Source organism: Monodon monoceros, unplaced genomic scaffold (genome assembly GCF_005190385.1).
Source record: "Monodon monoceros isolate NGI ecotype Baffin Bay Population unplaced genomic scaffold, NGI_Narwhal_1 Super_Scaffold_11, whole genome shotgun sequence".
Classification (NCBI taxonomy): domain Eukaryota; kingdom Metazoa; phylum Chordata; class Mammalia; order Artiodactyla; family Monodontidae; genus Monodon; species Monodon monoceros.
In genome coordinates, this window is record NW_021703767.1 from 121,417,663 (window position 1) to 121,433,157 (window position 15,495).

Here is a 15,495-nt window from a genome sequence, read left to right on the forward strand (position 1 = left end):
CAGGGGACGTGGGTTCGTGCCCCGGTCCGGGAAGATCCCACATGCCGCGGAGGGGCTAGGCCCGTGAGCCATGGCCGCTGAGCCTGCGCGTCCGGAGCCTGTGCTCCGCAACGGGAGAGGGGCCACAACAGTGAGAGGCCCGCGTACCGCAAAAAAAAAAAAAAAAAAAAAAGCAGCTCTGGGGACAAGTTTTCACCCAGTCCAAGGCCACCAGCTGTGACACATCCTCTTGGCCACCGAGCCCTGATGCTGCTGTCAGAGAAGGAAGCTGCAGCCCCTCTGTGGCCCAGTGCAGGACTGCTGTCCCTTCCCATCACCCCTGAGGGCCCAGCTTGGCCTGTGGCTGGCCACACTAGGCTGGGGCCTGGCACTCCCTTACCCACGTGTACTGTAGAGCAGCGGTCCCCAACCTTTTTAGCACCAGGGACTGGTTTCGTGGAAGACAGTTTTTCCACGGACAGGGTGGGGGGATGGGGGATGGTGCAGGCGGTCATGTGAGCGATGGGGAGCCATGGGGAGCGGCAGGTGAAGCTTCACTCGCCTTCCTGCAGCTCACCTCCTGCTGTGCGGCCAGTTCCTAACAGGCTGTGGTCTGTGGCCTGGGGGTTGGGGACCCCTGCTGTAGAGCTTTCTAATTTAAAATGCTTTTGTTTATTAAAAAAAAGATAAATTAAAAAAACACATGAACTCACTTGAAAGGAAACAGAGTGACTTACAGGTACAAACCATGAGTTGTGTGTACGAGTAATCTTCAAAAATTTATTAATAGAAACGGATGTATTCAAATGCAACACTGGACAAAAAACAAACAGAAAAGGCTGGAATACCAGCGACATCGGGGAATCCCACTTTATATTTCTTCGCACAGAGCTAGCACCATTTTAGTCAGAACTCACAGATTTAATTATAATTGCTTCTAATATATAAAATACCTTATAAAGATTATTTAACTATCTAGTAACAAACTTCTTCCAAAAACTTATTTAAAACTCAATTCGAATGTACCATTTGAAACACGAAAATGGTTTAAAAATCGATCCAATTCTACTGCTCGTCGAAGGCAATGAGCCATGATTAGTTCTACTGGAAGAAAGTGCCTGAATTCAGCTTCCGGCTCCCTTCTAACCCCCAAGCAGATACAGTAAACTGAATATGTCAGAGGAATCAGAGCACATCTCAAACTCGTCTTAGAAAATATTTCCCTAGACTATAAAAATACTAAACGGAATACAAAAATTTCAGCATGTACAGCAAATAGACTACAGCAGACAAATATTTAAGACATACTCAGAACTACCTTATACCATAATCATGAACATCAAGTAATATTCTAATAATTTTTCTATGATTCCTCTTGACTCAATGTTTACTTCCCCTCAGGTTGTGTTATAATGTCGGATACAGACCAGATTCTGTGTTTCTAGCAGAAGTTACTGGAGGCACCACTGAATAATTCTGGGTATTCAACTGGTTCTCTGGCAAAGTGCTGCAAGTGCAATTGTGGTAGAGCCTAGCTTTTAGAACAGGGATCAGCAAACTACAGCCCTCGGGCCACACCTGGCCCAGTGCCCGCTCTGTGCGGCCTATGAACACAGCCATGCTTATTCATTCACGCGCTGTCTGTCGCTGCTTTCAAGTTACAAGGGCAGAATCGAGTAGCTGTGACAGATGCTATATGTGGCCTTTGGGTCCAAAACGTCTACAATATTTACTATTTGGCCCTTTACGGAAAAAGTTTGCCTACCCCTATTTTAGATAAATCACTTCAGGAAATTGTTCACTGAACAAGGACAAGGTAAGACTGTCCCAGATGAAGAAACTTCTGGCTGAGGTTTGCTGGTTCCATCATACAGTACCAAGGCAGATCAAAAGAACACATAAGTGGGTTGGCAGCTTTGGGTACTGACGCATTGTTCTGGCACCCTAAGCAAAGTCTGGCTATGATAAAGTACCTTCCTCTCTCTGTGAACTGGCCACTGTGTACCAAGTAACTCAAGTACCCAATTACAGCAACATATTCACTGTTCAACCCTAAATCTATGTGGCCCCCAAGCATGATTTCCGGCCTTTAAAAATCACCTTGTACCCTTAGCAACCGAAAGAACTAGAAGCGGACCTTTCCCATCCCTCTGTATTGGCATAGATTCTGTTAGCGCCGCACCACGTACCTTTTAGGATCCTTCCCTGTGACACGCATCATAATAATTAGTGCTACCACTACCCAGGGCCACGAACATGTCCCTTTTGACAAAGCGGACGAAGTTTTCGAGGGGGCACATGGGCTTGGGAGACCGCTTGTGGTGATCCTGGCAGAACGAGGTGTGGAACGTGACATCGACACCATCGTAGAGAATCCGGACGGAGTGCTCGCCGGGCTTCTCTCTGTCTTGCCAGAGCTCAAAGATCAACCTGGCCGCGAACCTCGGGAACCTGGCTTCTGTAAGGCCCAAGGCACTGAGAATCGGGGCCAGAGTGACGTCGTGAGCAGAGGAGAGAGCAAAGAGCTCTTCCTTCCAGCCCTCTGCCGCGCGCCGCATGCGGCCCACGGTCTGGTTCAGGATGGGGTGGGCGCCCAGGAGCGCGTACCCCAGATACAGTTTCTTCTCCCGCCTCTCGCTCTCGTCCTCTATCTGATGCCTCTTGATCACCTTGAAGTGCTCCATGTTAACACAGCCATTCCTGGTGCAGGGGAAGCTGACGTTGTGGCAGAAGAGGCAGAGCATGGCGTCTATGGGGTTGGCGGCGCGGAGCTGCTTGGTGGAGGTGTCCACGATCCTGGCCATCTCTTCGTAGGTCCTCTCCAGCTGCCTGTTTTTCAAACGCAACAGGTACTGCCGACGCTGCTCCTTTTCTAGGTACTGGTTCCTCAGCGGGCAGTAGCAGTTCCCGGAGCAGAACAGAGCGCTGGGCTGGTGCCGGAAGTAAATCTTCTTCCAGTCAAAATCTGGGAGAAAGCCATAAAGCAGAGCCAGCCCACTCTGCAGCGTCCGGCTTTTGCCAGTGGTCTCTAAGCGAAGCTGCTCTGTGGACCAGTCACTGGGCAGGAGTTTGTGTTTCTTCAGGTAGACGTCCCTCAGCAGCTGGCCGTTCTGCAGATGCTGCACAACCCCTGAAACACAAGAGTGCCACACGCTTGCCTTGCTACCAGCTTAGCAGAAGGAACAGCACGGGGAGTCGAGGCCCGTCCAACTCTGGAATGCTTTAGACGGCAAACGATAACATCCTTGAGCCTGGCCCCCAGTGTGTAGAAGCCCCGAGAACGGGCTCACATCAGCGTGCAAAGGGAGCCCCTCAGGGTTATCCACAAAGGGACGAGCAGAGCGGGGCCCGGTCCTCTGGACCCACACCTTTCTGGGAAGCACAAGGACCCTTTATCTGCCTTGATTCCTCCCTTCTGACTGGTCCCTCCCCTGGAGGAGGGATGTGACTGGCGGGGCTCAGAGGGTAGGAACCATCGCACTGGTGGACGTCTAGGAGGTAACTGGCAGGGGCCTAAGGAGAGCTTTCTCCCTCCTGCGCTGGGACAAATCATTCCTCAGTGTGCCCGGGGAGTTCATGGAAATCTGTCAGGCAAGGAGAACAAGTCACTTGCTGGCTGCCTAGTCCCCTCACTCTGAGGACGTCCCCTCCTTCACACCATCCTCCCTACTGTCCCAGCTGAAGGCTCTCTGCTCACCTTCTGGGTCCATTCTGCCCAATCCTGCTAGGGCTTTACCGGCTCATCACGAAGGATACTGTCTCTGTATGGATCTGGAATGATCTCCCAGGTACTCAGAATATTTGGGGGGAAAAAAAAAGCAAACTGCAGAGCAGTATGTTGATCATGCTGCTTTTAAATAAAAATGAGGGGAAAATAAGAACGTGTATCGGCAGCTGCCTGTGTTTTGCATAGAAAAATTTTGCGGGGATGCACAATGGTTACCTGGGGATGATGGGGGCACAGAAATGGGGGGGGAGGTGGAACATGGGTAGGAGCGTGAATTTTAAGTTTACCCTTTAGTTGTCATAGTTTCGAACTACACACAGGAACTATACCACAGTATAGTATCTTGAAAAAAAAAAAAGGAAAAAAACTGCAAAAGTCTTATCTTCAAGCAGGAGAAGGTGGTCCAAGATGAAAGCAAGCTCACCCTGCAGCCAACGGGATGTTGGGATGGAATTTCAGTGCAAGATCTGCATTCTCCGAGAGTGTCAATCACAGGCAGGCCCTATGACCAGTAATGCCACTTATTCAGGTGCCCGAATGGTTTGAAAAGCCCCACCACAAAGATGAGACGACTTCAGGCTGAAATGCGTGAGACAGAGGGAATGGTGTTGGCCCAGGAAGGGGAATAGCTCAGGAAAAAAAAAAAGAAGGATGTCTAGGTCCTACTTTGAATGAAGAGTATTGACAGAATTCCCTGAGAGATCTGGGCTGGGGCAGGTCTTCGCATTTCCAAATGACCCGCACGAAGGGACCAGCCATGAGTGACAAACATCCAGAATGTGTGTCTACCCCCGTTCCCCTCTGGGCCTACCCTGTATTCTGAGGCTATGTACATTAAGGTTGGCGCGCTTACTGTGTGCCAACCTTTCTCCTTTAATCCTCAAGAAAACCCAGCGAAGAAGGCATATTATCATTATCCCCCTTTTCCTTATTTTACAGGTGAGGAAACTGAGGCCCAAGCCATTCACAGTTAGGACGTGGCCGAGCAGAACTCCAGCCCCTGCCCCGGCCCAACCTTGTGCTCACATCACCTCCTCCCTACATGTTCCTGCAGAAACACTACCCATTCAGGGCTTCTCCTTCTCTCCAAACACGGCCTGCATCTTCATGCCTCTGTTCACGCCCTTCCCTTTCTCTTCCCAGTGAAATCCTCATCCTGGCTCCAATACTACCTTCTCTGTCTCCCTCCTCCTCCCCCGCTCCCCAGAGGTCCAATCAATCATTCCCTCCTGTTTGCACAGGCCGCTGGACCGCTAAGGCAACAGCTGCATACACTGAGCCTAGCATATGCTAGCACTGTGCTGGGCGCTTTACACATGCTGTCTGCTGCAGCTTGCCACCAGCGCTGTCGGGAAGATGTTATGAGCCCCGTTTCACAGGTCTGTCTACTCCAAAACCCGTGTTTACTCTGTAAGAGCCTGCGACTTGCAGCAACACCCTCAGGCGTCTCCATGCGCTGTACCACTGCAGCTGCAGGTTCCTTTAGGACAGCATCTCAGTCATCCAGCCACCGCCCCTTCCCTACATGCGGCAGCTGTCAAAGCATCTGGGACAGAGTAGGCACTTATGATCAGTCACATCTTACACAGCTCCTGTGGGGTGCCCAAAGTGTGCCATTTACAAATGATGATTCTAACAGCGATGTGAAATTTCAAATAGAAGATAAAAGTGACCACTAAAAGAGAAAGCGGGAATAGGAGCAAACAACCGCAAAAATGATTTCTAGGGTAGTGCTAATTTAGAAAACGATGATGATCACAGGTCAACGGGGAAGAAAGGTTAGAATGAATAGCTGCTCGGTGCAGTTACCCTGACTTCCTAGCCAGATGACGGACGCTGACCCTCAGGACCCCGTCAGATTCCCTCAGGAACTTGAACGTGTAAATTCATCTCTACACGTGGCTAGGACTGTCTCTGTTGACAGACACACAGCAAAACCACAGAGGTAGGGACAGACAGCTTCTTTATTGCTGGTACCAGTTTCTGGAGGTCTGGTCATATTCTTGCCCTTAAGAGTCTGTGAGTCACCCTGAATCCTTATAATAAATGTCCTTTTTCCGCTTGAGTTGGTTTCTATTACTTGCAATCAGTGGTTCTAGGCAAGCACGGTTCTGCCCTCAGGGAGGGTTTGGGTTGTCACAATAATATGGGGAAGCACGTTCCCAATCCCTCGTGGGTGGGGTCCAAGGGCCAGACAGTCTTCACAAGGAACTGTTTTCTGTTCCACGTAACTTTTGAGTGTATAAGACATTCCCTCATGTGAAAACCCTGTTTAAATACTTCAATCTCAAATCTGGTTGTTTGTGTCTATAAACACAAAACCATTTTTGCATAACATTAACATCCACTGAATTTTCCAGAAATGCAATATAAATTAAGGGACACGTGTCTTTTGTTTTGATCACAACTTGTCAAAAAAAATCATGTCCTGACACGGAGTAGTAGAGTCACCAATACACATCCCTTGATCAGTCTGCATCTGTAGCTGTGACACACATCAACCTACACTGAAGTGCAAGCAATTGATTTATTTCATCCTATTTTCTAACAAAGGTGCGCTCAGGCATTTATACTGAGATATACAGAATTATATAATAAATTAGTTTCCTGTTGTTTCTACTTCATATTACAATTAGGGTGCCTGACATAACTGTTTTTTAAAATTATGTATATAGAAAAGTTATACTCGAATTTCACTTCAGGATAGTTCAGGGAGCACCACAAAACACTTGTTAATAAAAGGGGGTGCTGGATCTGGTAGGAGGAGAACTCCTGTTTTAAACTAATGCAGAGCTTGTGCACGTGAACTAATTAGGAAAAGCTTTTGACAAAACTCCTTATTCAAGGCTAGTCCTCCAGAGACTTAAGCTTGCCCCACTCTGTCACTCTGTATCCCCAATAATAATGGCTTTCAAAACATGGCGAAACCAACAGGGCCAAGTACAGGACAGAGACCTTCCTTCCATCAAAGCTGAGGTCCTAAGATGCTGGTGGGTCAAGAAACAGAACGTGGCCAATCGGTCGCCTTGATTCCTCCAGAAAGGCTGGTGGCCACACAAAAGTCCTTTAAGGTCCCAGACTGAGGAAGTAGGAAGCTGGAACCTCTTAGGGGACCACCAGTTCCTTCTCGTACCGACAAAGGTGACCCCACTGTTAAATCACCAACCTACGCTGACAGTGAACTGGCAACACAGCGGTATGAACAGGGCTGCGGAGGGAGAGATGGGCTTCTGCGAGGAACACACAAGCCAGACAAACTCCACGCGCAGTGGGGCTCTGCCATATGCGTGTCTCCCTGAGATCTGCTGCATTAAAACCTTTCAGCTGTTTTGTCTGAAGTAGCTAAGAACATGGGACTGGTTACATGAGTCATGGCCCATTCATAGTGGAATAATATGAAGCTGTCAGAAATGACGTTGTTGATGCACATTGATTGATAGGGAAAGATGATCTCAACATATTGTTAAGTGAAAAAGTAGGTTACAAAACTGTTTAGGAAGATACCACCTGTGAGAATGAGTGTGTGTGTGTGTGTGTGTGTGTGTGTGCACGCCCACGAGTGCATGCAGATATAAACACAGGAAGAAAGATTATTCATTTCTTTGGTGGGATTATGAGTGCTTTAAATTTTCTTCCTTTTGCTTGTCTTTCCTGCTTTCTCTTCCATGAACATATAATAAGAAATAAGAAATATTGTAATAAGAAAACAGGTTGTTTGTTTTTTTTTTTTGCGGTACGTGGGCCTCTCACTGTTGTGGCCTCTCCCGCTGCGGAGCACAGGCTCCGGACGCGCAGGCTCAGTGGCCATGGCTCACGGGCCTAGCCGCTCCGCGGCATGTGGGATCTTCCCGGACCGGGGCACGAACCTGCGTCCCCTGCATCGGCAGGCGGACTCTCAACCACTGCGCCACCAGGGAAGCCCAAAAGGTTATTTTTAATATTTAGAAATCACATGTTGAATCAGATACCTTGGTGGGCACACAGCTACTTGAGGTGCTGGCCCTACTCACCCCTGCGCCCACAGTGTCTTTCCCAGGAGGCCCCGATACACGCGTCCGCCAAATACAAGAGCGGGTGGGAGACTGAGTAGGGGAGGGGCAGCCCCACATACCTGTCTGCGTGAGCTCTCCCATCTCACACAGCTGGTGGCTGGGATAAAGAGGCAGGGAGTGCAGGGGGCTTTCGAAAGAGGCTCCGGATCCTTTGGACATGTGACTCACGAAAGCCTCCAGTTTAGGGTGATACGGTTTCCTAAAGAGGCAACACAGAGAGAGTTAGTGGTTAGCGTGCTCCAAAACTGTCCGTGACGATTTCAGCCTCAGCAAGCAGGATCCCAAGTGAGCCAAGACCTTTCTCACCCACAATAACAGTACAGTCCAGTTTCAAGATTACCTGCCCGCTGCCACCTACACATAAAATCCCCACTCCGAAAGGCCAGCCCGAGACCCCGCCCTCCACCGAAGTGCCCATCATCCTCACCACCGTGGAAGTCAGCATTGACCTTATCCACCCGGTTCCCCAGGCCGCCCCACTCCTGTCTCCCCCTCCAGGAGGCCACCAACCCCCCGACCCGAGGCAGCCAAGCCGAGGCTGTGGGTCCTCCTCGATTTCTCCCTCCCCTGCGCCCTGCACATGTGTCCTCCTGGGCTTCTCTGCCCCTCTCTCCTGTATCCCTGCGTCCCTGAGCAGGGTCTGCCTCAGTCAGCTTCTGTCTGGATGGCATGGGCCCCTCCTTGGCCTGCCTGCAGTCACATCTTGCCTCCTCCACAGCCAGTGAGGTCGACGTAGAAGGCAACCCCGACTGTCACTGCTCTTCCACGGTGCCACCTTCCCAAGAAGCCACGCACAGCCGTCAGTCTACTCTGGCCCTGCCTCACGTTGAGGCCCAGGGTTCCCTAGTGCTGTGCTCTGGCCACGCACAGCATCCGCCTTCTGTGGGCCCTGCACACCTGTTCTTTCATGCTTCCCAGACTTTCCACATGCTGCCTCTTCCTCCTAGAAAATGCATCCCGGCCTTCACTGGGGTAACCCTTAATCCTTAACTTGTATGACCTCTGGAAAATCTCCTGTGAAGAAAGTCAACTGCTTAAGATAACCCAGATCTCTACAGCTCACTATGCATTTTGCACATATGGTAATCTCACTGCATGCGGGGTGGGGATGAATAGTGAAAAAAAAACAACACACCAGGTTATTTATGAGATCTGACATTACTTATATTTCTGCCATGAAGTACACACGATAAATCAAGATCTATTGTTCTAGTCACTAATACACAATTTCCCTGAATAATGAAATGACCCATGAATACATACACATTTTCTCTGAATAATGAGATGACCTATGAGTACACACACCTTTTCTTTAAATAATGAAATGGCCTATGAACGTTTATACATTTCCAGCTGAACAGAGGTGGACAGATAGAGTAGTTCCCGACTAAACTAAATGAGCACGAAAAGAAGCAAAGATAAATTGTTTAATGGCAGACCCCCGCTGTCTGAAAGCCTAATTAACTTTGGCAGTGCTTTTACAATGGCTGCCAAAATGGGTTTATCTTTCAAAAACATAAAGCTAAAAAGAAAAAAATCCATTCTAGAAATATGTTTTAAAATTAGAGGATGCTAATCCTGACATACAGTATATAGTCTAATAAATCACCCTGGATTGCTATAGGGCATTATGGCTTTCCATAAAAACAGAGAATGTGTTATTCTCCCTGAGGCTAAAACACATAAATATTTGCAAACTGTGAAATAAAATGTCCGGACTGATAATGAGGCCGCCAAAACAAATCCACATAAACAAAGGCTATCCATCAACAGGAGTCAAATGTTCTGCTCCGGGCCATTATCTCAGGTTGGTGGTATTTGAGGATCTAAGAAAAGCTTTGCTACCAGTTTTAGAAATGAAATTTCACTACTGAAAGTTTTCAGGGAATCTGACTCCTTAATGGTGCATTAATATCTAACTGTATTCATGGAAACGTGTTTTTTTTTTTTGCGGTACGCGGGCCTCTCACTGTTGTGGCCTCTCCCGCTGCGGAGCACAGGCTCCGGGACGCGCAGCCTCAGTGGCCATGGCTCACGGGCCCAGCCGCTCCGCGGCATGTGGGATCTTCCCAGATCGGGGCACGAACCCGTGTCCCCTGCATCGGCAGGCGGACTCTCAACCACTGCGCCACCAGGGGAGCCCTGGAAACGTGTTTTTGATATGGAAAGATGACGATTCGTGGAAGAATAACTTCACTTACGGAAGAGAAGAACAAAAGACTTTTAATCAGGAAGAGGACCAGGTAACCTGAGTCCCTGGGCCTGTCCTGGATCTGAATGACCAGACCCTGAGGCAGGAGACAGACGGGCCCCAGGCTGAGCAGCTGAAGTCTGTCCCCTGTGGACAGATACTCCAAGATAAAGACAATGGCGGGAGCCAGGAGGAGCTGAGTCCTGCCGAGATCAAAGATAAAGAGACCACATATTTCTCATTCTGGAGGTCAAGGAGACCCCCAAGCTACGCATGTGCAGAAAGGATCCTCAGGGGAGGGGGTGCTAGACCATAATGTGTTCTGTCAACGTCTCAGGGAACCCAGCGCCCGAGTCCATCTTGGCTAAAAGATGCACGTGCACCCAGGGTAGGGCCCTGAGCCAGACGAGATATGGACTCCAAGCCAGACAAAGCAAGATGACTGGAAACGCAGAACTGCCTCCATATAAGTGGTTTAACCCACCCCAAAAGCCCACGGCTCTCTTTCTCTCTCTCTGAGCCCGCCCGTGCTTTCTCCGCGCGTATCTTCTCTCCTAATAAACACTTTACTTGCCTCACTACTTTTTGTCTCTTTGCTGATTTCTTTCTTCAAAGCAGGCCAGGGCAGCACTGTGGCCTGGGTTCGATCCCCAGTCAGGCAACTGAGATTCCCACTTCAAGCTGACACAGCCAAAACCACCCGAGATTAGTACCGCCTACTGCATCTACTGCTCCATCCCTGCAGTGGAGAGGGTACCCAGCGCATGGTAAATACCTCAGAAGCACATGGAAATGATTTCAACTGGGAAGTGCCCCAACCTTCAATGCTTCAAGAGAAGTCCAAGCCTTCTTAATCTGTAGCAACGAATATGGCAAGTTCCCACAGTGTTTATTAAAGTATCCAGATTTTGATGGAAATATTAAAAATAAAGGCTGTTGTGAGTGAGACTGTTACTGGTAACAGACTCTCTTTGACCAAATTTTCGTCTCCTCTGAACCCTCTTCCCATCCAAGCCTTGACCTCTGGACTTTCATTTTCTTTGGATTTATATCTGTCTTTGCATTGCCCATTTTCAGCAAAAATCCTGCTAAGTCTGTTTAGCCAGACTCTCCCACTTTTGATATCTGATCACCCTTGATACGTGATCAAATTCCTCACCCCCGGTGGTATCTGATCACCCTGGTCTGCCTTCAGCAAGAGTCCCGTGGAGTGAGTTTAGCCAGAACCCCCTGACCCCTGATGTCTCCTCATAGTAATTCCCCATCCACTGACCCACACCCTGCTCCTGGGCTATAAAACCCCACTTGTCCGTGCTGTATTTGGAACTGAGTCCAGTTCTACCCTTCTGCATTAACTCCTGAATAAGATCTGTTTTTACTACTTTATCTGTCCTCTGGCTCTGTTTATTCTTTAACAGCTATGTAATGAAATCTATTCTCCTCTTCTTGGGAACTTGGTTAGAGCCCATTTCTGAAGTCCTAGTGGTCAGGCAGAGCCACGTGACTAAGTATTCTCCAGTGGAATGGAAGGATGTATGCCAGTCTGTGTTTAGGCTTTCAGATCACGGGCGTGGCCCCTTCACACTCTCTTCCTTCCCTCTGGCCACTATTCAGGCACTGCAGCAACCCAGGTTCAGTCACGTAGACATGCCTAGGGCACGGTGGGAGCAACAACCTGGAAGGAACCTGGGGCCCTGAATGACCAGGCAAAGCCAAGTTATACAACCTGGAACACTCATCTCAGACCTTCACGCAAGAGATAAACTTCTATTATCTAAGGCAATGCATTCTTGGTTCTCTATTTTATTTTTTGGGCGCACCACATGGCTTATGGTTCACGGACCAGGGACTGAATCCAGGCCCACAGCAGTGAAAACGCCGAGTCTTAACCACTGGACCACCAGGGAATTCCTCCTTGGTTCTCTTTATTATAACAGCATGCAGCCTAGCCTTACCCTGACCAACACAGAAATGATTATATCTGTGATGATGAATTTTTCTTCAGGAAAAACCCACGTTACTGTATTCTCATTGGAAATCTATTTTCATATTGAAAATGGAAAGAACCAGCAGTGCTATACCATCTTAAGCCTTCAAACCATTCACTTCAGAGGTCTTGTTTACATTTTTATATGCATTTTCACACCTATTTATGCCACAAAGCATACATGGGACCCCAAGGCTCATCTACACACCTGTAAGAAAACTTATTGTGCTTTAGCCATAATCTGAGCAACTACTGAGTTCTGTACATATCATTAAGACGAGCAGAGAAGAGGTATAAGACCAGTGACACTGTTACCAGGAAACACAATTCAAAAAAGCTTATATGGCTAGAAACCATAACAAGTTCATAGCATGGATTTTTACAATTTATGCTAATTAAAGAATTCATTATTTTATATTATTAATAAAACGAAATTCTAAAAAGATAAACTTAGTATACCTTTCTCAGTCTTTAGCTTTCTGGACCTTTTCGCTCTGTTTGAGGTGATTACCCACCCCCTCCCCCTTCCTGAAACTCTGCTTCCTCAGCTCTCATAACATCACTCTCCTGCCACCTTCCTGTTGCAACTTCTCCATCTCCTCCTGGGACCCTCCTTTCTCTCCGTGCTGTAATTGGCTGGTGCTCGTATAGGGCTCTGTTTTTGGCCCTTACCTCACTCCAGAGGCTCTGTATGTGATACCGTTCAAGTCCACAGCTTCGGCTGCCATCTACATGCTAAACTCTCAAGTCAGCCTCTACCTCCCGGCCAGACAACGTTCCTGAGCCCCACGACTACTCACGAGGAGGCAGCTTCCACTACAAAGACTCTGAGAGTCGTGGAAGGTGTCCTTAGGAAGGGAAACACTGGGGTGTCCGGCTCCTGCTGGTTCAGCTCACTGCACGCCCGCCGCCAGCCCAGACAGTGTCCTTCACCAGACGGGAGTAATGGGCACAATTCAGGACGCTCCGCCTTTGAGGAGGCCATAAAAATTAATAATTCGTGAAGCCGAACTGGCACCTGCGAAGGCAGCAGGCACAGCTGGTGACCCAGATCCCACAGTCCCAGGGGGTTCAGAGGCCCAGAGTGGGTCCCCTTAGCTGGGGGTCCTGCTCACTCTTACACTAAATGTGCGTTTATAATGACAAGTCAACTTTTATTGTTATAAAAGATGGAATTCATTAAATGCCATTAATTAATTAAACATGCATACTCCACCCACTTTCTATAAACGATTCAAAGTAGCTCCTAAAAATACAGAATGTATTTGTATGAAATAGAACTAGACCAAAAGACCAAGGCCAGGGGGAAACGAGGCAGAGGCAGCGGGGGCAGCTGGTCCCCAGGAACTGCACCTCTCAGCTGGGAGCTCCAGAAGTGGCCCCGTCAGGGCTGTGGCAGAACGAGGGACCCTGGGACCCGACCTGGCCCTGTGACCACGACCACTCAGAGAGGAAAAGAGGCCGGGCCTGGGAGATTCCAGGCTGCTTTGGTAAATGAAACACCATTTCTCAAGCTCTCAGTGGGAACCAGGCTCTCAGCGCTTTACTCCATCACCTTAGTAGACTTCACGAGGATGTTTTAGGGGAGGTACGGTAAGTCCCCTACATACGAACCGCCAAAGCTTTCAAAGATGCGAACGTACGTTCGCATGTCCGATCACATAAGTTAGTTCACGTGTCTGGTGTCATCTGTAAAACTTGGGTACCTCGGCTAACTCTGTTGGACTTACGAACAAACTGGACTTACAAACGCGTTCTCAGAATGGAACTTGTTTGTATGCAGGGGACTTACCGTATTACTATCCACATGCTCTCAGACAGAATACTGAGGCTCAGAGAGGTGAAGGGATTTGCCCTACATCAAACCGGTGACAACGGCCTCAGAGGATTTCATGGTCAAGACTCAAATCTCCTATGATAGATACATGATAGGCAATGATGACCTGTGATTCTCACTGGGCTCCTGAATTCATTCTGCAACCAACCCAGTCCAACAACTATTACATGCCAGGCTCGGGCTGGGCACCAGTGATATGGAAGGTATAAGACTCAGTGCCCTGAGGGGCCGGTGGTGCAGGCAGAGCACAGACAACGATGCTGAGAGGACAAGTCATAGAGCACCAGCAGGCCCACTGGAGGCCTGCACGCCACCCGGCGGCCCTGCCCACTGGGCCCTTCCCTGGAAAGAGCCAGGTGGCCCTCAAGGCCTCGCGGTGCTCAGGGACCTCTCCAGCAACAGCAGACTGGCCTGGGGGGGCAGACCCATTCTCACGCCTGGGTACCTGAAGCCCAGCCAGAGAAAGGGGAGTAGAAGCTGCGAGCTGCCGGCTGAAGCGTGGTACCTCCCACAAAGCCCTTGAGGCTGCTCTGGGTCCGGCCAGCTCAGCGGCCTAGTGGCCCGCCTGTCCCTGGGCTGTTCAAAGTCCTGTACAACGGCAGGACACTGACACTCTGCTGTGCCCGAAGGAGCAAAGCCACTCCCCCCAGCTGCCCTCCCTGTGTCCTCCCGCCACCCTGGATGCTCCAGCCCAGAAACTAAAGGGTTAATACCCAGCACAGCAAGTGGCCTCCACCCTTGCCTAGTCCTAAGCCAGTTAAGGTCTGGTCGTTAAGTATTTTGTTCTGAGATTCTTCCCAAGTCCCCCTTTCTCAGGTTGAGTGAGGCAGTGGCGGTGCCTGATACAAGCAAAGAATCCCTGCTGACGCACTGGGAGAGGTCTCCTAGAAGGCGTACCATCTCAGGGGGCCTTGAAGGAGCTTTGGAAGGGGGCCAGCAAGCCAAACGGCAGGTGCAAAGGCCTGAAGGGTGAGGGGCTGGCAGGCAGTGGTTGGCAGGGGCCGAGGGTCCCAGCAGAAAGGCCAGCACAGAGGGCTAAAGACGAGGAAGAAAGCCAGGGACTGCCCGGTGCTCTGACACGGGCTGGACTCCATCCAGGGTGTTTCCCAGCCCATGGGACACAAGGACATGCATCCGTACTTGCTGAACACAGAAAAGAAGACGTAAATCCACAGGCTGCGAGGTTCGTGGCCTCCAGCAGGAAATGAAAGCCTAGAGTCACATGGTATTTCGTGATGTTTTTACATAAAATGGTTCACTTCATCTTCCCCTTGATATTAGACAGTAAGAAGGCTGAGATGCAAAGGGTTAACCTGGAATTCCCGGGTCCACACTGCAGTCCACTGTGAAGGGACAGCCCTGGCTGCAGGGAGGCAATCCATGGTTCCACCAGGCTGGCGCTGCCCGGGGCGGGCTGGCACCCAAGGCATTCCATCAAAAGAACGTCATCCCCACAGAGCACTTCCCCCGCCTCCTCTCTTCATTCAGTAAACTCTGCTTGGGAGGTTATGCGTCCCCTGACACATTTGCTGAGGCCTGGCCCATCACTTTATTGCTAACTGTGCCTCTCATTTTAGAGCCATGCCATGTCCACATGCACAGTTTCTACTCTCTTTTCAAGTATTTTTCATCGTAAGGGCTCTCAACCAAGGGCAGGCTGTCTCTACTCCTGTGAAGAATGAAAAGGTTGAAGTAGATGTCTTCCGGTTGTGGCTTTGCAAC

General features: G+C 49.4%; 1 protein-coding gene across 10 annotated transcripts in view; it reads right to left on the reverse strand.

Moving 5' to 3' along the window:
• Positions 1-740: 740 nt before the first annotated feature.
• Positions 741-15,495, reverse strand: part of PXYLP1 (2-phosphoxylose phosphatase 1) — a 68,470-nt gene continuing 53,715 nt past the window's right edge. For 9 of the 10 annotated variants that reach the window (XM_029214880.1, XM_029214877.1, XM_029214878.1 and 6 more), the window contains 2 exons: positions 7,818-7,957; positions 741-3,109 (listed from right to left, as the gene is read on the reverse strand). In XM_029214880.1, the coding sequence (XP_029070713.1) occupies positions 2,172-3,109; positions 7,818-7,957 (1,078 nt within the window). In that variant the 3' untranslated portion in view covers positions 741-2,171. Of the gene's footprint in view, positions 3,110-7,817; positions 7,958-12,736; positions 14,005-15,495 lie in introns of those variants that run through there. The other variant, XM_029214884.1, reaches the window with a different exon arrangement.